The 24,383-nt window shown below is 44.9% G+C and overlaps 1 protein-coding gene across 1 annotated transcript in view; it reads right to left on the bottom strand.

The window, feature by feature from the left end:
* nrxn3b (neurexin 3b) overlaps positions 1-24,383 on the bottom strand; it is a 379,196-nt gene that overhangs the window by 55,697 nt on the left and 299,116 nt on the right. Inside the window, exon 18 of the mRNA XM_038968054.1 lies at positions 14,414-14,595. Coding sequence (XP_038823982.1) covers positions 14,414-14,595 — 182 coding nt within the window. The remainder of the gene's footprint in view (positions 1-14,413; positions 14,596-24,383) is intronic.

Here is a 24,383-nt window from a genome sequence, read left to right as displayed (position 1 = left end):
TCCCAGCGCATCCCCTTTGTGTGGCCATAATGCCCCCTAAAAAAATCCATGCCTTTTGCGGCCAAAGTGTCCATTGTTCCCTTTGGCTAAATATAATAATTATAATTCCCTTCTCCCGGCTGCCATCGCCTTGCTCCGAAGAACCTCTCACTCACATGGCTCTCTCTTCTTATTAGCCAATACCTGTCACGTGATCGGGTTCTTCTCACAGGCATCTCAGCTTCGAAGTAGGCTACAAGTGAAGACAGACACACCGGGGATGCAACTGCAAGCATCCTTCTTATCCAATTCAGAGGTACATATAGAAGAACTGTCCACATATACTTTTCGTCAGCCAATAAGATGAGTAGGTCTAACAAACAGGAAAAGCACTAGCCTATGTCAATTTACTATCCCCCATAGTACAAAAGTTTACCAATTCTATTCTGTGTGAGAAATGTATATTCCAAACATAGTCTGTGACATTTGTGGGATGCAATATATCCCAAATTCCTACAACCACTAGCATCAAAACCCCTTTTAAAAGCAATGATGCTGATGCAACAGATCAGATAGTTTAGCTTAAAATGTTGATAAACCACTAGGCTATTTCTTCACATTATAAGGGCATCAATGCGCACACGGCAGTAGGCTATAAGTGTGAATGTTCCATTCTCAAAAGTGACTGCAAATGCGATGATGCATGTGATGCTTTATTATAAAGGTGCATTTTTATGGTGAAAATGTTCTTCCCCAAACTTGACACGTACGTGCTGCGTATGTATGCCAGTTAGGCTCTACACCGGTTGTAAAGCGGCTTAATGTTCTTAATTTTGAGAAGTTATTTGGTCACTTTAGTTGTAATACAAAACCTTGTCAACATATAGGTTTATGGGCTAGGCTACATGAGGTGTGGGACTATGATTTGAAAAAGTTGCAAAAAAAGGCATGCGCTCTTTCTTGCCTTACTGCACATACTGGGCATCATTCACAACTGATAGGCTAATATTGTCACCAATCAGACTATTTTTAATTTAGTCTTATCTTTACATATACTAAATAATATATGTGTGAAATTAGTTTTGATTTAGAATGGACCATTATCATGCACCTGTCTCGGAACAAGGCCAAGTAAAAAAATTACATGTCACATGCACTTCACTTAAATAGCGAATGGAGGACGTTTTTCCCATGGTTCATTTTCATGCCAGCCAGGTAGGCTATACTCCTGTTGAAAAGCGAAGCAATGTGCTTAATATTAGGAAAGTTGAGAAATAATTATAGTAGACCTGTCACGCCCTGACCATAGTTTGCTTTGTATGTATATATGTTTTGTTTGGTCAGGGTGTGATCTGAGTGGGCATTCTATGTTGTATGTCTAGTTTGTCTGTTTCTGTGTTTGGCCTGATATGGTTCTCAATCAGAGGCAGGTGTTAGTCGTTGTCTCTGATTGGGAACCATATTTAGGTAGCCTGTTTGTGGGTTGTGGGTGATTGTCTATGTTAGTTGCTTGTGTCAGCACATTTCTTATATAGCTTCACGTTCGTTGTTTGTTTATTGTTTTGTATAGTTTGTTCAGTGTTCTCTGTTTATTAAATTCATGATGAACACATACGATGCTGCATTTTGGTCCTCCGATCCTTCCAACTACTCCTCCTCAGACGAGGAGGACGACGAGCGTGACAAGACCCAGCCTATAGAAAGCTGATGGGATCCTCCTCTTTTTAATAGAGACCATCACTCTGTTTTCTCACGCAATTGCATAGCCTATAGAAATGTCGCACAACATGAGCTCAGGGGCTCTCATGAAGTGTTTGATTCGATTTTTTCCGATTACATTTGCATTGACGTCAGAGTGATTAGAGGGACAGTAGTGCTGAGTACCAGGCAGTTAGCACATTTGGTAGGCTACTAATGACCATCAGCAGCATCAGAGCTTGAAGAAGCCTATTTACCGTGACTGCGGTCATGACTCGTGACCGCCGGTGTGGCGGTAATACGGTTACCTTAACAGCCCTAGTTGCTAGTACAAAACCATAGAATTAGAATGACCTGAACGGGATCTTTATTTTTTATTTCTACGGTACCCACTAGTCATACTTTTCATATGTTTTTGCATCATATGAAGGCATAATACAAAGAGATGCTTTGAAGAATAGAGGGTTTACAGAAATCAACGATGCAATGAATAGTTTGAATGACTTAAAAAACAGATGACGCCAGTTCTCTGTTCTCTATACCTTTCCAATTCCATTCTTCTGTCTCATTAGAAACCTATCAGTTCCAAAGAGCAGTCCCTGTAAGCCATTTCAGCGACGTCTTAGCAACGGTAGCTAGCTAATCCTAACACATCCAGTTGCTAATGATCCTAAAGGCTAAGTGATCCCTGAGGGGATGAATGTCTGTGATAAGACCTTTGGTTAGACAAGTCTTCAGTGCAGTCGCTATGTAATCCTTTTAACCGTTTCTGTCTGATTCAGGAGGTAACAACACAGGATGGGTTGACATCTGTCACTTTGAATCATTATCTACACTGTAATAGATTTGAACTGGGCTCGATGATGTTCTGTTCATTGACGGTATTGTGTAGTGGAGGTCTTCGACTGTCCATTAGTCTTTATCTAAGGGCTAAGGTTGAGGAGCTAAATATGTGATATCGAAATTCTAAAAGACGTCACTGGCGGCTCTAATGTTAACGATTATTTAGCAGCCAGGTAGGTTACGGAGAATAAACGGTATTTTAAAACAACGACCAGAAATATAACTGTAAGTATTGACCAGTGTTAAACTTGAGCGTGTACTGTGACTATACATGGCATCAATTTGTTAAATACATTCTCTCCTCCTGTACTCTAATGATAAATTAATTTGCCTTTTGCTTTGTGAGACTACAGGAATGAAGAAATGTATTTCTAACGAGTTGGAGCCGAATTACAACTGATATGAAGCTTGGCTGGAGAGTGCCGCTCAGCTCTGAGATAGAAAAAATAGGATTAAAAATGCATTTGATTTCCTTCCTATCGAGGTTTCTGCAATTACCAAGCCAGTTAAAATGAGGAGCGGCGTTTTCCTATCTCTCTCCCTCTCTCTCTCTCCCACACTCCCACACTCTCACACACTCTCACACACTCTCACACACTCTCACACACACACACACACACACACACACACTCACACACACACACTCACACACTCACACACTCACACTCACACTCACACACACACACACACACACACAGACACACACACAGACACACACACAGACACACACACAGACAGACACACCCCCACCCCTGCACACAGACATTCCTCTAGACTGTAAAGCAGCTATATAGAAACACTACTTGGCCTTCATGTTGTGTGACCAGATGGTGAGGTTGGAGCAGCGTACATCCAGCAGGACGTTGCAACACTCCAGAGACGAGGGGAGTCTTTGAGGAGAGAAAGACTCTCAATCTGTTGGTGTAATTGTATCCCTCTCTGCTCTTCATACTTCTCTAACTCTCTCCTCAACATCACTACTTTCACACCCCATCAGCACACGGCACTTTTCCAATAAATATACGTTTGGCATCGCTATAGTCGGCGGCCATCTTTGTTGACTATTATGTCAATAAGTCAACTACAACAACAAAAACAAGGGGTATTGAATAGGGCTGTTACGGTGAACATATTACCGCCACACCGGCGATCACGACTCATGATGGCAGTCAAATTCCACGTGACCATTTGGTCATGGTAATTAGGCTTCTCCAAGCTCTGATGCTGCTGATGGTCATTAGTAGCCTACCAAACTTGCTAACTGCCTGGTACTCAGCACTCTATTGTCCCGCTAATCACTCTGACGTCAATGCAAATGGTATTTAAAGTCGAATCAAACACTTCATGAGAGCCCATGAGCTCATGTTGCGCAACATTTCTATAGGCTATGCAATTGCGTGAGAAAACCGAGTTTTGATGGCCTCTATTAAAAAGAGGAGGAGCCCATCAGCTTTCTATAGGCTAGGCCTACTCTATTTATTTTTCAACTTTCCTAATATTAAGCACATTGCTTCTCTTTACAACAGGAGTATAGCCTACCTGGCTGGCATGAAAATGAACCACGGGAAAAGTGTCCTCCATTTGCTATTTAAGTGCATACATTATGTATAATATACATGCATTTTTCCCATTGCCCCTGTTTCAATACAGTTGGTGATAATGGTCCATTCTAAATCAAAACAAATTTCATACATATATTATTTAGTAAAAAATAAAAAATAGTGTGATGGGTGACAATATTAGCCTATCACGTGTGAATGATATATTATCACGTAATGTTGCCCAGCTTAACCTGTCTGACTCTAGCGTTCCGCCAGCGGAACTCCTCCCACATTCCACTGAAAAGGCAGAGCGCGAAATTCAAAATATATTTTTTAGAAATATTTAACTTTCACACATTAACAAGTCCAATACAGCAAATGAAAGGTACACATCTTGTGAATCCAGCCAACATGTCCGATTTTTAAAATGTTTTACAGCGAAAACAGCACGTATATTTATGTTAGCTCACCACCAAATACAAAAAAGGACAGACATTTTTCACAGCACAGGTAGCATGCACAAAGCCAACCTAACTAACCAAGAACCAACCAAACTAACCAAGAAACAACTTCATCAGATGACAGTATTATAACATGTTACACAATAAATCTATGTTTTGTTCGAAAAATGTGCATATTTGAGGTATAAATCAGTTTTACATTGCAGCTACCATCACAGCTACCGTCAAAAATAGCACCGAAGCAGCCAGAGTAATTATAGAGACCAACGTGGAATAACTAAATACTCATCATAAAACATTTCTGAAAAATGCATCGTGTACAGCAAATGAAAGACAAGCATCTTGTGAATCCAGCCAATATTTCAGATTTTTTAAGTGTTTTACAGCGAAAACACAATATAGCATTATATTAGCTTACTACAATAGCCTACCACACTCCCGCATTCATTCATCAAGGCACGTTAGCGATAGCAATAGGCACGTTAGCGTTAGCGAATAAACCAGCAAAAGATATTAATTTTCACTAACCTTCATAAACCTTCCTCAGATGACAGTCCTATAACATCAGGTTATACATACACTTATGTTTTGTTCGAAAATGTGCATATTTAGAGCTGAAATCAGTGGTTATCCATTATGCTAATGTAGCTTATTTTTCCCAGAATGTGCAGATATTTCTATTAGACTCTCACCTATTCTGACCAAATAGCTATTCATAAACATTACAAAAAAATACATGTTGTATAGGAAATGATAGATCCACTAGTTCTTAATGCAATCGCAGTGTTAGAATTCTAAAAATATCTTCATTACCACATAAGGCTTACGTTATGTCGACCGAGTGCCCAAAACCTGGGCGCAAAACTACTAGTACACAGTTCGACAGATATATGAAATAACATCACAAAATGGGTCCTACTTTTGGTGATCTTCCATCAGAATGTTGGACAAGGGGTCCTTTGTCCAGAACAGTCGTTGTTTGGATTTAGAACATCGTTTTTCCCTCTTCAATTAGCAAGCACACTGGCCAAGTGGCGCGAAGCTCTCCATTCTGAACAAAGGGCACACAACGCAACACGCCTAACGTCCCGAATAAATTTCAAAAATCTAATAAAACTATATTGAAAAAACATACTTTACGATGATATTGTCACATGTATCAAATAAAATCAAAGCCGGAGATAGTAGTCGCCTATAACGAAAGCTATTCAAGAGGCAATCCCACTGTCCTCTTCGCGCCTTCCTGAAAACATGAAATCGGTGACACGTCATTCCAAGAGGACGTATTCCATCTCAGACCAAGATAATCACCTCATTTCTTCTCTCACTGCATCTTGACATCCAGGGGAAGGTGTATGACGTGCATGTATACTAATAGCTATCATGCCCATTTATAGGCAGGACTTAGAAGAGAGCCTCGATTTCAGACTTTCCACTTCCTGGTCAGGAAGTTTGTGCCAAATGAGTTCTGTTTCACTCACAGATATAATTCAAACGGTTTTAGAAACTAGAGAGTGTTTTCTATCCAATAGTAATAATAATATGCATATTGTACGAGCAAGAATTGAGTACGAGGCCGTTTAAATTGGGCACGTTTTTCCCCCAAAGTGACAACAGCGCCCTCTGTCCTCATAAGGCAAGAAACAACGCATGCTTTTTATAGACTTTTTCAAATCATAGTCGCACATGTAGCCTAGCCCATAGACCTATACAGTGTGTTCAGACCCCTTGACTTCTTCAAAATTCTGTTAGTTTACATCCTTCGTCTAAAATTGATTAAAGAAAAATAAATCTCCACAGCATGATGCTGCCACCACCATGCTTCACCGTAGGGATGGTGCCAGCTTTCCTCCAGACGTGACGCTTGGCATATCAGGCCAAAGAGTTTAATCTTGGTTTCATGGTCTGAGAGTCTTTAGGTGCCTTTTGGCAAACTCCAAGTGGGCTATCGTGCGCCTTTTACCGAGGAGTGGCTTCCGTCTGGCCACTCTACCATAAAGGCCTGATTGGTGGAGTGCTGCAGAGATGATTGTCCTTCTGGAAGGTTTTCCCATCTCCACAGAGGAATTCTGGAGCTCTGTCAGAGTGACCATCGGGTTCTTGGTCACCTCCCTGACCAAGGCCCTTCTCCCCCGATTGCTCAGTTTGGCCGGGTGGCCAGCTCTAGGAAGAGTCTTGGTGGTTCCAAACTTCCATTTAAGAGTGATGGAGGCCACTGTGTTCTTGGGAACCTTAAATGCAGCAGAAATTATTTGGTACCCTTCCCCAGATCTGTGCCTCGATATAATCCTGTCTCGGGGCTCTACAGACAATTCCTTTGACCTCAAGGCTTTGTTTTTGCTCTGACATGCTTTGTCCTTATGGGGTATTGTGTGTAGATTGATGAGGATAAAAAAAAAATGAAATCCATTTTAGAATAAGGTTGTAATGTAATAAAATGTGGAAAAAGTCAAGGGGTCTGAATACTTTCCGAATGCGCTGTATATTTTGATAAGGTTTGTATCACAACTAAAGTGGCCAAATAACTTCTTAAAATGAAGGAGATTAATCCGCGTTACAATGGGTGTAGAACCTAACTGGCATACATACGCAGCGAGTGAGTTTAGAGTTTGGGGGAGAACATTTTCACAATAAAATGCATCTTTCTAATAAAAGCATTACACGCATACTCACATTTGTCACTTTTGAGAATGGGTTTTCCTGCTAATGGAACATTCTCGCTTATAGCCTACTGCTGTGTGCACATTGCTGCGCTTATAATGGGAAGAAATAGCCTAATAGTTTATCAAAACTTTAAGCTAAATGTTCTGATCTGTTGCATCAGGCTCACTGCTTAAAACTGTTTTTTTTTATGCTAGTGGTTGTATTAATTTGGGATCTATAGCATCCCACAACTGTCCCGGATTATGTTTGGAATGTTTATTTCTCACACAGAATAGAATAGGTCGACTTTTGTACTATGTGGAATAGTAGATTGACATTGGCCAGTGTTTTTCCTGTTCGTTAGGCCTACTCATCTTGTTGGCTGACGAAATGTTTGGAGAAAATATATTGTAACGACCCGGTATTGTGTTCTGTGTTTGTGGGTGTGTTATGGTTCTCATGGCTACTAGCAGGGGTTAAATATGTCAGGACAGATGGAAAGGTTGGGGGGGTATGATGGGTAATCCCGCGGGGTTTGGGAATGCATAAATAGGGGTTACTGTGTCATCTCTCTCTCTTCTGTTCGTGCCTTGATCTGTTCCTATGAGAGTGACTCTTAACCCGACAGGGTAACATTGTGTACGTTCGGCATTTAGCGGCGTGGGTTGTGGCCGGAACAATAGCCCAGTTTATGAATAAACCTGTGTTCTGACCTGCACACCTAGAGTCCGTCTCTTTCCCCTTTATGACCCAGCCGGGTCATTACATTGGTGTCAGAAGTTAGCGTGACTCGCATCTACGGTCATGATGCTTGGGGCGAGGCGGAAAATGAAGGAAGAGTTGGACAAAGTGTCCGTTGTGGGCTCGGGGGTACCCGGTCGGGAGGGTCAGGCGGCGACTGCCGTAGGAAGGCTGGAGAGTCACATGGCGGGAGTTAAATTGTCAGTCAGCAAGATGGCAGAACTGGCGGGTTTTCCTTCACACCGCTCGAGAGCAGACGTCACGGCGACGGGGCTATCGACGTCACCGGGTGCGGAAATGGCTGGGCCTGCTTATGTAAACAGAGATGGCGGCGACCTATTGCCATTAGCCACGGTAGCGGCTAAACTACCAAAGTTCAATGGACAAGGTAAATGGGAAGTTTTTTTCACTCAATTTGAGTTGTTGGCTAGAGCCGGGAGGTGGTCTGACGAGACGAAAGCGTTACAGCTTGCCCTGAGCCTGGCAGAGGAGGCGTCGGAATGCCTGCTAACGCTAGCCCCGGACGAAAGGGACGACTATGGTGCGCTAGTGGAGGCATTGGGGGGCCGTTTCGGCAGCGACGCGCAGCCCAACATGCTGCGGATTGAACTGAGTAACAAAAAGAGACTTCAGGGGGAATCATTAAAGGCGTTGGCAAGTGATATTCTGAGCCTGACCAGGCGGGCTTATGCAACTATGCCGATTGGGGTGCAGGACGAGCTGGCACGGGACAGTTTTATTAGAGCGCTCTCTTCCACCGAACTGGGTAAGCATGTTCAGATGGCGGACCCACCATCTCTGCGGGCTGCAGTGGAGATAGCCAGGAAGAGGGAGCTGATCTGGGGTGAGGGAGTGAGAGTGGAAGTCGCCAGTCAACCAGAGGTGAGAGCAGCGGTGGCTGGGGTGCCAGGGGTCACAAAACCGGAGTGGGTTGACGAGTTGGGCGGGCTAGTCAAGACTGCTTCGCTTGTCATGGAGAGGGGCTCCAGGCAACGTCGCAGTGTCAGCTCAGCTCCTATTGTCTGCTGGGGTTGTGGCCAGCCTGGCCACATTCAGCGAGAGTGTGACAGATTCCCCCGTCACCAGGGAAACGACAGCGGGTTCGCGCGCAGGGGGCTGCGCGGGCCCACCCCCCCGCCCCCGAACCCACTGTAAGCAAAGAAGGTACCCAGCAGCGCAGACAAGAGGGTGGGGACCTGCTCCCCCAGGGTGTAGCTGCCGCCGGGTTTCTTAGTCCTGTAGTTGTGGTGGGACGTACCACCGTTGGGGACTTCTGCAATGTCATCGTCAAGGTAGAGGGGGTGGAATGTTTGGCCCTGGTCGACACGGGCTCTACAGTAACCCTGGTGAGACCAGACATACTACCTGTTGGGGTGCGGGTGGAGCCGACCCTTGTCCAGCTACGGACTGTCACGGGGGAGCTAGCCCCCATGTTAGGGAAGTGTCAGCTATCTGTGACCGTGGGGGGGAGAACTGTGGGGTGTCCGGTGTGGGTAGCAGCGGTGCAGGACCCCTGTATACTGGGAATGGACTTTTTGAAAAACTGTGGGGCTCAGTTGGACTTAGCGTCGGGCACTTTGAGGCTGTCGGGGGGGCCCACAGTGGGAATGTCGCCTTCGGGAGGGCCAGCAGGGGGCAGGGCTGTCCCTCCGTCTTCCTCCAAGCTTGCAGAGACTCCACCGGTCATCCCGGCTGCTCCCTTGGTCGTTGTGCCATCCCAGCAGCTGTCTCCGGCGGCGACGGCCTTCACTCCCCATCATGGTGCAAGCACAGGCAGCCCAGTAGCCCAAAACACACTGGCTCCTTCACCCCATCAGCCCGACGGGGGGAAGGAGGAAGCTATCGACGCCGTCGAGGCTGTGTGGCTGAAGAACTGTCAGGGTCTGGATGAGGGACAACAGAGACAGTTAAAGCAGCTGCTGTTGGACTTTAAAGATAGCTTCGCTTGGGGGGAAGATGAGGTAGGACAAACGCACCTAGTCCAGCACGAAATAGACACTGGGGACGCCCGACCCATTAAAATTCGGCCCCGTCGTATTCCCCTTGCCAGGAGGGAAGCAGCAGACACAGCTATTGTGGACATGTTGCGGGCTGATTTCATTGAGCCATCAGATAGCCCATGGTCCGCGCCGGTCGTCATGGTGCCTAAGAAAGGGGGTAAACTTAGGTTTTGTGTTGACTACAGGGGCCTAAATTCTGTCACCACTAAAGACTCTTATCCCCTACCGAGGATTGATGAGTCGCTAGACCACGTGAGAGGGTCCTCGTGGTTCTCCTCCCTTGATCTGCGCAGTGGCTACTGGCAGGTGCCCCTCTCGCCAGGGGCACGTGAAAAAACGGCCTTCTCCACGGATAGGGGCCATTGGCAGTTCAAGGTGCTGTGCTTCGGGCTCTGTAATGCTCCTGCCACCTTTGAGAGGCTCATGGACAGAGTGCTGGCGGGGGTTCCGAGAGACGAGTGTGTTGTCTACCTAGACGACATATTGGTGCACGGCACATCGTTTGAGGGGGCACTGGGGGCAATTAGGCGAGTGTTGGAGAGGATCTCGGGGGCGGGGCTAAAATTACACCCGGGAAAGTGCCATTTCATGCAAAGGGAGGTGGCGTTCCTGGGGCATCAGCTGGGTGGTGAGGGCATCAGCACGATGCCAGACAAAGTAGAGGCTGTGAGGGGGTGGCCAGTTCCAGGGGGGGAAAAAGAGGTTAAGAGCTTCCTGGGGCTGGCATCCTACTATCGTAGGTTTGTGAAGGGGTTTGCGGGGGTAGCGGCTCCTTTGAACCACCTTCTCAAGGAGGACACTGTTTTTCAGTGGACCGAAGAGCACCAGCGGGCGTTTCAGGCCCTCAAACGTGCCCTGATGGAGGCCCCTGTCCTGGCCTCACCAGACCCGAACCGTCCGTTCATCCTGGACACCGACGCAAGCAATGAGGGCTTGGGGGCTGTGCTGGCTCAGCGTGGCCCTGATGGGGAACACGTAGTAGCTTATTACAGCAGAACTTTTGATAAGGCTGAAAAACGCTACTGCGTGACAAGGAGAGAGCTTTTGGCTGTCGTGGCAGCAGTACGCCATTTCAAGTACTACCTGGGGGGCCTGCCGTTTGTGGTCCGGACGGATCACTCCGCCCTGCAGTGGCTTCTCTCCTTCAAGGAGCCAGAGGGTCAGATTGCCCGCTGGCTGGAGGAGCTGCAACCCTACGACTTCCAGGTGGAGCACAGAGCCGGCCTTCGCCACAGCAATGCAGACGCCTTGTCCCGCCGCCCGTGTGCTGAGGATGGCTGTGGGTACTGCGCCAAACGGGTGGAGCGAGAGAGAGAACTGTGCAGGGAGGAGGGAGTCACCGCCACGGTGAGTCAGCTGAGTGTGACAGAGTGCCGGGAGCTGGAGGCTGTGGACGTTGGGGAGTGGAGGCGTCGCCAGGAGGAGGACGCAGAGCTGCGTCCTGTGCTGCGGTGGGTGGAAGAGAGAAGACGACCGCCGTGGGGGGAAGTAGCCCCTCTATCACCAGTCACCAAAGGACTGTGGGCTAAATTCACAGTCCTTAGAGTGGCTGAGGGAGTGCTCCAGAGGGGGTGGAAAAAGCCAGCGACTGGAGAAATTACGTGGCAGGTAGTGGTGCCCAAAAGGCTGCAGGGGAGCGTGTTACAGCAGCTTCATGGGGGAGTAGGCGCAGGGCATTTTGGGGTCTCCAAAACGTTAAAGCGCATGCGTAAAGGCTTCTATTGGGCCAGGCACAGGAGGGATGTTGAGGACTTTTGTAGGCAGTGCGACGAGTGTGCTGCTAAAAAAGGACCTCCAGGTCAGTCACACGCCCTCCTACAACAATTCCCAGTAGGGGAGCCCATGGAGAGACTGGGGGTAGACATAGTAGGGCCGTTTCCAACCACAGACAGCGGTAACAGGTGGATTCTAACCGCTATGGACTACTTCACCAAGTGGCCGGAGGCTTACGCTCTCCCAGACCAGGAGGCGGGGACAGTAGCTGATGCGTTGGTGGGGGGAATAATCAGTCGGTTTGGGGTGCCACAGTCTATTCACAGCGACCAGGGGAGAAACTTCGAGTCACGGGTGTTCTCAGAGTTGTGTAGACGGTTAGGCGCGGAGAAGACGCGCACTACTCCGCTTCACCCCCAGAGTGATGGGCTGGTGGAAAGATTCAACAGAACATTAGCACAGCAGCTGGCCATCGTTACCTCAAAACACCAGAGAGATTGGGACACCCACTTACCGTTTATTCTTATGGCGTGTAGGTCGGCTGTTCAAGAATCGACTGCGTGCTCCCCAGCACTACTAATGTTAGGTCGTGAGCTGCGCACCCCAGCCGAACTGACGTTTGGCCACCCTCCTGATAATGACGACCGGGTTTTGCCTGGCCCGAACTGTGTGTGTCGTCTGCAGAACCGGTTAGAAGCGGCTCACACCTTCGCAAGAGAGCAACTCGAGAACGCAGGGGTGCGCCAAAAGCGCCACTACGACTCGCGCGCTAGGGGGAGGCACTTTGGAGCGGGAGAATGTGTGTGGCTTCACAACCCCACGCGCAAGAAGGGGCGGTGCCCAAAGCTGGACAGTGCATGGGTGGGGCCGTGTCTGGTGATAGAGAGAGTGGGGGAGGTGACGTACCGGGTGGAGGTCCCTCCACGGAGCAGGAAGGTGGTGGTCCACCGGGATCGATTGGCACCCTACAGAGGGAGGAAAACGGTAGGGAATGGGAGTGAGGTCTCTGATGTGAGCCCACGGGAACAGTCTAACGAGGAGACTTTAGCGCAACCTGAGCCTGGGGAGGGGGCTGCTTCTTCGGAGGGCGCTGGAAATGACATTGGGGCAGAGGAGTGTTCTGGGGGTTCACCGGTGAAAGTCACGGGGAGGCCCAAGAGACTGATGCGACCTCCGGGTCGTTTTAAGGATTTTGTTGTGTAACCCTAGGGGCTAGGGTTTAGAAAGGGGGGGGCTATGTAACGACCCGGTATTGTGTTCTGTGTTTGTGGGTGTGTTATGGTTCTCATGGCTACTAGCAGGGGTTAAATATGTCAGGACAGATGGAAAGGTTGGGGGGGTATGATGGGTAATCCCGCGGGGTTTGGGAATGCATAAATAGGGGTTACTGTGTCATCTCTCTCTCTTCTGTTCGTGCCTTGATCTGTTCCTATGAGAGTGACTCTTAACCCGACAGGGTAACATTGTGTACGTTCGGCATTTAGCGGCGTGGGTTGTGGCCGGAACAATAGCCCAGTTTATGAATAAACCTGTGTTCTGACCTGCACACCTAGAGTCCGTCTCTTTCCCCTTTATGACCCAGCCGGGTCATTACAATATATTATATTTTATTCACTTATGTTCAATTGCATTCTTCATACTATAAAATAATATAAAATAATGTCACAGAATTCTAGGCAAATCTTGTCTGCTAAATGAAGTAGTGTAGCCCACAGCCATGTGGCATAGCCAGATCAGGGCCTAACATAAGAACAACTCAGAGTATGCTATTCCGTTCTTCTGAAATAGACGGCATTTTCTTCATATCATGTTTCTTTAGACCTGTCTAAAATAAATAATGGATTTACTGTGATGGTGTAGGCTATATTACAGTGATTTATTCGACTTTTTAAAATGTAGATGTTCCAAAGGCCTGCATCAGTGGTTGAAGCCAGGAGATGCTAAATGTGTTTACGTTAATTAACGGTCAATTACCTTGAGACGGTATTTTGCTCGACAATCACCGGCTGACAAAATTTCATGACCACCACGGTCCTAGTCATAACATATTAATGTTGCTGATTCACACAGGGTTTCCAGGCACAGTGATCGTGTTCTCCACATGCATCACACAGACATGGCTTATTAACAATTCATGCCTTAGAGTTTAGATTCACTGCATTGTTTAGAGAGAAAGTAGTTCTGAGAGGATTGTGTGACATACAAAGTTAGAAAACAAGGGAGAAACAAGGGAGGGGAACATACTGTGATATCTATTATGGATTGGCCCCCCGTTGCAATGCTATCACTTGGTTCAACTTCAGTACCTCCCCATTCTCATTGTAGGTCATTGTTTAGAACAGTGGTTCTTAGTCCTGGTCCTGGGGGCCCAAAGGGGTCGACAGCTACATTTTTGTCCTAGCACTACACACCTGATTCAAATAATCAACTCATGATCAAGCCATGAATTAGTAGAATCAGGTGTGTAGTGCTTTAACTACTACTGTAGTGCTTTATCTACTACTGTAAGGAATCACTGTAAATACACTGAGAACCATAGAACTAAAGAGGCCTTACAATGTGGGGCTAGATGTAGTCTCCCTGTCCAGGGTTAGACAGGAGACACAGTGTAGACTACACTGGTGCCCTTGAGAAAAAGACTTGGGGACACCATGCAGGCTAGCAGTAGACTCAAAGGTGACTTACGATGTGTAGTATGATATAGTTACTGTACTGTACTGCACTGTGGCCCTGTCTTTGGGACACCATGTCATGTTAACAGTAGGGACAACGGCAAGACTGAAACTGGACTTACGATGTGTAGCATGATGTAGTCACCGAGTCGTGGCGCGCTGTCGATGCGGACCAGGATACCGTCCTTGATGGTGGTGCTGAAGCCCACAGCCAGACGGTCGGTACGCGTGCTGGGCCTCTCGTTGTTAGGCCACGTGTACGTGATCAGGCCCCCGCCCTTACCGAAGATATAGGTGGTACCAGCTGCAGAGGGAGAGAAGAAGATGGAGGAAGATGACTTTATTGTCCAATGTACATGAATATGCAACGGAAAGGTGTGCTCTGCATTATCTCAACCCCTCCAAAACACAGATAAGGAAACATGGAGGGAGAAATGGGGAGAGAGAGAGAGAGGTAGAGAAAGAGAAGGTTGGAGAATGAATGAGATTCACGAATACAAGGTGCAAGCTTAATGGACTGGCCTATAACTGCACACCAAGGACGGCGAGGTCACCGAGTTAAACTTGAACACAACACCTTTATCTAATGTCTCCTCCAAACTGGATTCACCTTGTTTTGGATAAACGCTGTAAAACCAAATCCTCCCCGAACCACATAGCCAATGGTGTCAAGGCAAATTCCTCCAAGTTCTATTTCGGGGTTTTAAATTGTAATCGTATTCAGAAAGACTTCCACCTGAGGTCGAAGACTGCAGCTCCCAGGGTGCATATCTGGCCTATAGTAGCTCTTAAATATAGACACTGCCTGGGAATAACAGGCGCAGCAGCCAAAAATGGATAAGTCTTCCAATCCTCATGTATTAAACATAAGACTGCAACCTAAGAACAAAGGCTGGCATTGGAAAAAAAATCGACTAACCTTCCTCGAGTTTAAGTTAACAAATGCAGAGCAAGAAAAAAGTGGACTACGGGACTGTAGCCTAACAGATCAGGGTATAAGTCGGAAATACACCGTCCTATATATAGGCACAGTTTGATTAACACCACTGTTTGGATCCAACTTGGCTCCAAAATAGCTCTTCTATCAAACTGGGAATTGAGGCTGTATTTATGTGTTTATATATATATATATATGAGTGTGTGTGCGTGCGGTTGTCTAAAACCCACTTAGACTTAGGCCATGCCACACCACCACTACAGTGGCAAACGTGCAGACGGTAGGCCAGACCTAGACCAAACCTAGAGGGGAGAAATTGCTAGTGAAGTGCAATAGAGCATGTCCTTCCTCCCCATCTCTCCATCAGTGGATTCATTCATTGTTCCAACTCTCAGTCTTTCACCTCCAATATTTCTGGTCTAACTGGGTGGCTGTCTAGCCAACTCTTCTCTTAAACAGAAAACAATCTGGTCAGTACTGTAGACTGAGGACCCAGGAGACATATGAATAGAGAGGGAGATAGAGAGAATAGAGAAATAAAGCAAGAGAGACAGAGAGGAATAGAGAGGTGAATAGAGAGAGAAAGAGAGAGAGAGAGAGAGAGAGAGAGCAAATAAAGAGGAGGGAATAGAGAGCGAGAGAGAGAGAGAGAGAGAGAGAGAGAGAGAGAGAGAGAGAGAGAGAGAGAGAGTATAGAAGATAGGGAATAGAGAGAGAGTGAGAGAGTGTGTGGGAGAGAGAGAGTAGAGTATTACTTCATTAATTCCGACTTGGGAAATCATTTTAACACAGCATGCATCATCAATGACTTCCAATGACAGGACATGCAACAATGGCTAACACATGATAAGACACATAAAGGCACATGCACCATAGTGTCCCTGAAAGAATAGTCTGAGAGAGAGAATAGAGGGACACGATGGGAGTCATCAGGTAACAGTGTGAGGACCATGTAATAGACCTCCTCCTAGTCTGTACATGAACTGAAGAATCTGGCACAGTTTGAGGTTCGGCCCTACAGATCACACCCCGCCGGGAGAACGTTTTGGTTTTTGCCCTAGGGCTACACAGCTGATTCAAATAATCAACTCTCGATGTTGAGTTGGTTATTTGAATCAGCTGTGTAGTGCTAGGGCAAAAACCAAAACGTTCACCCGGGGGGCCCAAGGACCGAGTTTGAGAAACTCTGAAATAGAGTAACATCCTCATGTGCTTTTCTTGTATTGAAGAAGCTTAACCTGTTTGGGCTAGGGGGCAGCATTTTCACATTCAGATGAAAAGCATGCCCAGAGTAAACTGCCTGCTACTCAGGCTCAGATGCTAACATATGCATATTATTAGAAGTATTGGATAGAAAACACTCTGCAGTTTCTAAAACTGTTTGAATGATGTCTGTGAATATAATATAACTCATATGGCAGGCAAAAACCTGAGAAAAATCTAACCAGGAAGTGGGAAATCTGAGGTTTGTAGTTTTTCAACTCATTGCCTATCAAATATACAGTGTCTGTGGGGTCATTTGCACTTCCTAAGGCTTCCACTAGAGTTCAACAGTCTTCAGAACCTTGTTTGAGGCTTCTACTTTGAAGTGAGGGTGAATGAGAGCTGAATGAGTCAGAGGTCTGGCAGAGTGGCATGAGCTGACCACGCGCATTCACGTGAGAGCAACCTGCGTTCCATTGCAATTCTAAAGTCAAAGGAATTCTCCAGTTGGAACATTATTGAAGATTTATGTTAAAAACATCCTAAAGATTGATTCTATACATCGTTTGACATGTTTCTACGAACTGTAACGGAACTTTTTGACTTTTCGTCTGGACCTAGTGATCGCGCGTCATGATTGCGCGTCATGTGAACTCAAGGCGCGAACAACAAGGAGGTATTTGGACATAAATGATGGACTTTATCGAACTAAACAAACATTTATTGTGGAACTGGGATTCCTGGGAGTGCATTCTGATGAAGATCATCAAAGGTAAGTGAATATCTATAATGCTATTTCTGACTTCTGTTGACTCCGCAACATGGCGGGTATGTTTGGCTTGTTTTGTTCTATGAGCGCCGTACTCAGATTATTGCATGGTTTGCTTTTTTGAAATCTGACAAAGCGGATGCATTAAGGAGAAGTATATCTATAATTCTGTGCATAATACTTGTATCTTTTATCAAAGTTTATTATGAGTATTTCTGTAAATTGATGTGGCTCTGTGCAAATTCACGGGATGTTTTGGAGGCAAAGCCAAATGTAAACTGAGGTTTTTGGATATAAATATGAACTTGATCGAACAGAACATACATGTATTGTGTAACATGTTGTCCCGGGAGTGTTATCTGATGAAGAATATCAAAGGTTAGTGATTCATTTTATCTCTATTTCTGCTTTTTGTGACTCCTCTCTTTGGTTGGAAAATGGCTGTATGCTTTCTGTGACTAGGTGCTGACCTAACATAATGATATGTTGTGCTTTCGCCGAAAAGCCTTTTGAAATCGGACACTGTGGTTGGATTAACGAGAAGTTTATCTTTAAAATGGTGTCTAATACTTGTATGTTTGAGAAATTTGAATTATGAGATTTCTGTTGTTTGAATTTGGCGCCCTGCAATTTCATTGGCTGTTGGCGAGGGGTAGCGGAACCCCGTTCCCATATAGGTTAACAACCATTGGTACTATAGCATACTGTACATGAGTAACCATTGTTAAGCTCCAAGACAGTGCTTCATATTGTAGTTTTAGCTCTGTTTTCATGTATACTGTGAGACAGTTCATATGACTGTATACTGTGAGACATTAAGACAGATATAAACCTCTAGCTAGGTCAGTCTGTATACTGTGAGACATTAAGACAGATATAAAACTCTAGCTAGTTCAGTCTGTATACTGTGAGACATTAAGACAGATATAAACCTATAGCTAGGTCAGTCTGTATACTGTGAGACATTAAGACAGATATAAACCTCTAGCTAGGTCAGTCTGTATACTGTGAGACATTAAGACAGATATAAACCTCTAGCTAGGTCAGTCTGTATACTGTGAGACATTAAGACATATATAAACCTCTAGCTAGGTCAGTCTGTATACTGTGAGACATTAAGACAGATATAAACCTCTAGCGAGGTCAGTCTGTATACTGTTAGACATTAAGACAGATATAAACCTCTAGCTAGGTCAGTCTGTATACTGTGAGACATTAAGACAGATATAAAACTCTAGCTAGGTCAGTCTGTATACTGTGAGATATTAAGACAGACATAAACCTCTAGCTAGGTCAGTCTGTATACTGTTAGACATTAAGACAGATATAAAACTCTAGCTAGGTCAGTCTGTATACTGTCAGACATTAAGACAGATATAAAACTCTAGCTAGGTCAGTCTGTATACTGTGAGACATTAAGACAGATATAAACCTCTAGCTAGGTCAGTCTGTATACTGTTAGACATTAAGACAGATATAAAACTCTAGCTAGGTCAGTCTGTATACTGTCAGACATTAAGACAGATATAAACCTCTAGCTAGGTCAGTCTGTATACTGTGAGACATTAAGACAGATATAAAACTCTAGCTAGGTCAGTCTGTATACTGTGAGACATTAAGACAGATATAAAACTCTAGCTAGGTCAGTCTGTATACTGTGAGACATTAAGACAGATATAAACCTCTAGCTAGGTCAGTCTGTATACTGTTAGACATTAAGACAGATATAAACCTCTAGCTAGGTCAGTCTGTATACTGTGAGACATTAAGACAGATATAAACCTCTAGCGAGATCAGTCTGTATACTGTTAGACATTAAGACAGATATAAACCTCTAGCTAGGTCAGTCTGTATACTCTGAGACATTAAGACATATATAAACCTCTAGCTAGGTCAGTCTGTATACTGTTAGACATTAAGACAGATATAAAACTCTAGCTAGGTCAGTCTGTATACTGTTAGACATTAAGACATATATAAAACTCTAGCTAGGTCAGTCTGTATACTGTGAGACATTAAGACAGATATAAAACTCTAGCTAGGTCAGTCTGTATACTGTTAGACATTAAGACATATATACAACTCTAGCTAGGTCAGTCTGTATACTGTTAGACATTAAGACAGATATAAAACTCTAGCTAGGTCAGTCTGTATACTGTCAGACATTAAGACAGATATAAAACTCTAACTAGGTCAGTCTGTATACTGTTAGACATTAAGACATATATAAAACTCTAGCTAGGTCAGTCTGTATACTGTTAGACATTAAGACAGATATAAAACTCTAACTAGGTCAGTCTGTATACTGTTAGACATTAAGACAGATATAAACCTCTAGCTAGGTCAGTCTGTATACTGTTAGACATTAAGACAGATATAAAACTCTAGCTAGGTCAGTCTGTATACTGTTAGACATTAAGACAGATATAAAACTCTAGCTAGGTCAGTCTGTATACTGTCAGACATTAAGACAGATATAAAACTCTAGCTAGGTCAGTCTGGATATGGTCTTGCTTTGTCTTCCCTGCAACTTCCTTCCTGCCAGAAGAGTTCTGCCAGTCAGTCGTTGAGTAAAATCTGTGTGTGTGTGTGTCTGTGTGTGTGTTACGACACAGTGTTTTTCTGTGGATGGTGATGAGAAGATACAGCACCCCAGGGAGCCAATTATCACATTGAGGAGATTCGCTTAGATTATGGAGACAGTGTTCAATCACACATACACAAACGCGCACACGCACGCACACACACACGCTCTGATTGACTGAGCAAAGTCAGACTTGTCAAAACCCCACAAAACCCCACATATAAAAAGGCCCTTACCACTGCAAAAATATCCATAATGCAGTACCATGCAGACCTCAGATAACTCAAGTGTGTGTCCATGTAACATGTAGGCCAGTGGTTCTCGGTCCTGGGGATTGTTGTTTCAGCCTTAGCACTACACAGCTGATTCAAATCATCAAAGCCTGATGATGAGTTGATCATTTGAATCAGCTGTGTAGTGCTAGGGCGAAAACTAAAACGTTCACCCCTGAGGGGCCCCAGGACCAGGATTGAGAACCAAAGCTGTAGACTGTTGCTTTATGCAATGTAAATTGCATGCAGAACAGAATGACAGGACTGTGGCATGGGGAATATTTATGGATATGTATTTCATATCCATGGACAATGAGAGATAGAGTGCATGGAGGAAACTGGGTGGATTACAGTTACACAACTAATGGAATGTTTCCAGGAGATTCTGAAAGGCTTTCACAGGTTTTAATGCATCTCCTCTCCTCTCCCCTCCCCTCTCCTCTCCCCCTCTCCTCCCCCTTCTCCTCTCCACGCCAGTTCATGTCGCATTGTGGAAAAGTCTAATTCAACCAAATCTCAGCAACATTATTTGCAGAATCTTTAGAGAAATAAGAACATAAACAACATTACAATTTATCCTTTTAGAATGTTTTGAAAAAATATATTTTTTAATATATATTACTGGTGACTTCAACTCCAATTATTTTGTATAGTATTGTATACTACTTTCATGAACTGTAATTTCTCCCGAAGTATTGGACAAGGCTTACACCAGCTACTCCAGGTGAGATCAGGTAGAGGTATTGGACAAGGCTTACACCAGCTACTCCAGGTGGGATCAGGTAGAAGTATTGGACAAGGCTTACACCAGCTACTCCAGGTGGGATCAGGTAGAAGTATTGGACAAAGCTTACACCAGCTACTCCAGGTGGGATCAGGTAGAAGTATTGGACAAGGCTTACACCAGCTACTCCAGGTGGGATCAGGTAGAAGTATTGGACAAGGCTTACACCAGCTACTCCAGGTGAGATCAGGTAGAGGTATTGGACAAGGCTTACACCAGCTACTCCAGGTGGGATCAGGTAGAAGTATTGGACAAGGCTTACACCAGCTACTCCAGGTGAGATCAGGTAGAAGCAAACATGATATCTAGGTATATGGGCTGATGCACTATTCTCACACTTTGTCCTACAACATCTGAACTGGAATGAAGCTCTTTCCAGTACTCTTTTCAAGCACGAATCAGAATTACTTTTCCTGAAAGGAGTACATAATATGAAGAAGGGGGGGAAAAAGGAAATTGAGTCCTTACAAAGGTATTGAAGCATAAAGAGTAACTCAGACAAAAAGCAACAGAGTTCAGAGCACATGAACCCTGAACGTCATAGGGGCTGCATTTACATAGGCAGCCCGATTCTGATCGATTGCCCAACTGTTGGCAAAAAGGCTGATCTGATTTGGCCAATATATCAAAATTGGGCAGCCTGTGTAAACACAGCCTAAGAGAGAATTAAACAAAAGCAGCAGAACTCAGCACTGGGTCACAGTGAGGATGCTCCCATGGTGATGATGATTCTACTGCATCACCTCGCCTCAGCAAGAGAGCACTAATGACTTGTCTGCAGGGTCTGAGACGATGACCTCGCTCAAACAGACTCACACAGAGACAATTAACTAAACTAAAAGCCTCCACTCACACAGAGGGAGAGAGAGAGAGGGGTGCAGTGAGAGAGAGCGAGAGAGAGAGCGAGAGTTTTCTTTCTTCAGACTTGTTAAATGGTCAGTTCTTTATGCAGGGTCCCTCATTTCTTGTCGGTCTGATTGTCTGAGCTTAACCCTTTGCCCGGTAATCTTCACCATTACAGAGTAATTATGCTGCCAATGTCATTATGGTTGGCTAGCTACCAGTGAAAGACACTTATTATTATTGTATAAAGACATCGTTTTTACAGAGGGACCAAACTCATCTTCAAAACCTAACAAAAGGCCTAATAATAAATTTGAAAAACAATAAATTGTCAGTCCACCACTTGGCTTGCTGTAAAGCTGAGAGGTGGGGCTGGTCGGAAAAACCCTCTCAGACTTGTAAAACAACTTATAAAGACATTGAGCGATACATACAGGTAACTGCCAAAACAAAGGAAACACTTGAGTAAATGAGGGATACAAAGTATATTGAAAGCAAGTGCCTTCTGAGTTAATTAAGCAATTAACTTGCTTAGGGTCATGTATAAAAATGCCCAATTGCCCATTATTTTACCATGGCAAGAAGAAAATATCTCAGTGACTTTGAAAGAGGGGTCTCAAAGGAGCCTAGGGTGTGTGTGTGTGTGTGTGTGTGTGTGAGAGAGAGAGAGAGTGTGTGTGTGTTTGGCTGTGGCTCAGTCACAAGATCTCAACCAACTTGAACAAAATCAAATCAAACTATATTTGTCACATTGTCATTTTTGAAAAACCTTTATTTAACTAGGCAAGTCAGTTAAGAACAAATTCTTATTTTCAATGATGGCCTACCGGGGAACAGTGGGTTAACTTCCTTGTTCAGGGGCAGAACAACAGATTTTTACCTTGTCAGCTCGGGGATTTGATTTTGCAACCTTCCGATTACTAGTCCAACGCTCTAACCACTAGGCTACCTGCCGCCCCAAAATGTGCTGAATAAGTGTAGACCTTACCATGAAATGCTTACCTACAAGCCCTTAACCAGCAGATCAAGAAAGAGTTAAGAAAATATTTACCAAATAAACTAAAGTAAAAAATAATAAAAAGTAACAATAAAATAACAATAACGAGACTGTATACAGGGGGTACCGGTACTGAGTCAGTGTGCCGGGGTACAGGTTAGTCAAGGTAATTTGTACATGTAGGTAGGGGTGAAGTAACTATGCATAGATATTAAACAGCGAGTAGCAGCAGTGTACAAAACAAATGGAGGGGGGGTGTCAATGTAAAAAGTCTGGTGGCCATTTGATTAATTGTTCACCAGTCTTATGGCTTAGGGGTAGAAGCTGTTAAGGAGCCTTTTGGTCGTAGACTTGGTGCTCCGGTACCGCTTGCCGTGCGGGTGACTGGAGTCTCTGACAATTTTTGGGGCTTTCCTCCGACACCGCCTAGTATATAGGTCCTGGAAGGCAGGACGCTTGGCCCTACGATGTACTGGGCCGTATGCACTACCCTCTGTAGCACCTTACGGTCAGATGCCGAGCAGTTGCCATACCAGGCGGTGATGCAACATGTCAGGATGCTCTCGATGGTGCAGCTGTAGAACTTTTTGAGGATCTGGGGACACATGTCAAGTCTTTTCAGTCTCCTGAGGGGGAAAAGGTGTTGTCGTGCCCTCTTCAGGACTGTCTTGGTGTGTTTGGACCATGATAGTTTGTTGGTGATGTGGACACCAAGGAACTTGAAACTCTTGACCCGCTCCACTACAGCCCCGTCGATGTTAATGGGGGCCTGTTAGGACGGTACGAATTCTCAGAAGGCAGCCCGACCTCCGCCAACTTTTTCTCCATATTTTCTTCACGCAAATGATAGGGATTTGATTCTGTTCCCGAGAAAACAGCATATCCTTCGTGTCGGACTCGTTAAAGGAAAAAGCTTCTTCCAGTTCGTGGTGAGTAATCGCTGTTCTGATGTCCAGAAGTTATTTTCGATCATAAGAGACGATAGCAGCCACAGTAAGTACCAAATAAGTTTTAAAAAATAAGTTACAAACAACGCAAAAAAAACGAACAAAATAGCACAGTTGGTTAGGAGCCTGTAAAACTTGAGCCATCCTCTCCGGCGCCATCACAGATTCCGGAGCGGTGCCTGAGACAGCGTTATCCACCTCCACCAACAAAACACCAAATTGTGGAATTTCCCGTGGAAGAATGTGTCCCATCCCTCCAATAGAGTTCCAGACACTTGTAGAATCTATGCCAAGGTGCATTGAAGCTGTTCTGGGTCGTGGCGACCCAACACCCTATTAAGACACTTTATGTTGGTGTTTCCTTCATTTTTGGCAGTTACCTGTAGATTATTCTATATACATGTACATGATTTCCATATTGTGCTCATATTTAAGATCTCTTTGAGAAGAGGCAGAGTGCCAGGAAAAACCTCATCAAAGGAAAGACATCAACAAACAGATTAGAAGATGGGATATTTCTATTTTGGTTGGAAGAAAAGTATCTTTCATCTCCTCCATCTTTAAATAATGTAGTCTTGTCATGGCCAATGGCTATCACAGACCGACCAGTAGGATGGATCTGTGAATTAATAAGATAGACCAGACATCTTTAATGAGTCTATCTGGCATTAGTATCAACACTTGTTATCGACAAAATGTGAGAATAAAACTTTCTAAGAATGAAAGGGAGCACAAATAACCAAGAAAGCAATTGTG

This window comes from Salvelinus namaycush, chromosome 29, assembly GCF_016432855.1.
Source record: "Salvelinus namaycush isolate Seneca chromosome 29, SaNama_1.0, whole genome shotgun sequence".
NCBI lineage: Eukaryota > Metazoa > Chordata > Actinopteri > Salmoniformes > Salmonidae > Salvelinus > Salvelinus namaycush.
This window is presented reverse-complemented; position numbering and strand designations above follow the sequence as displayed.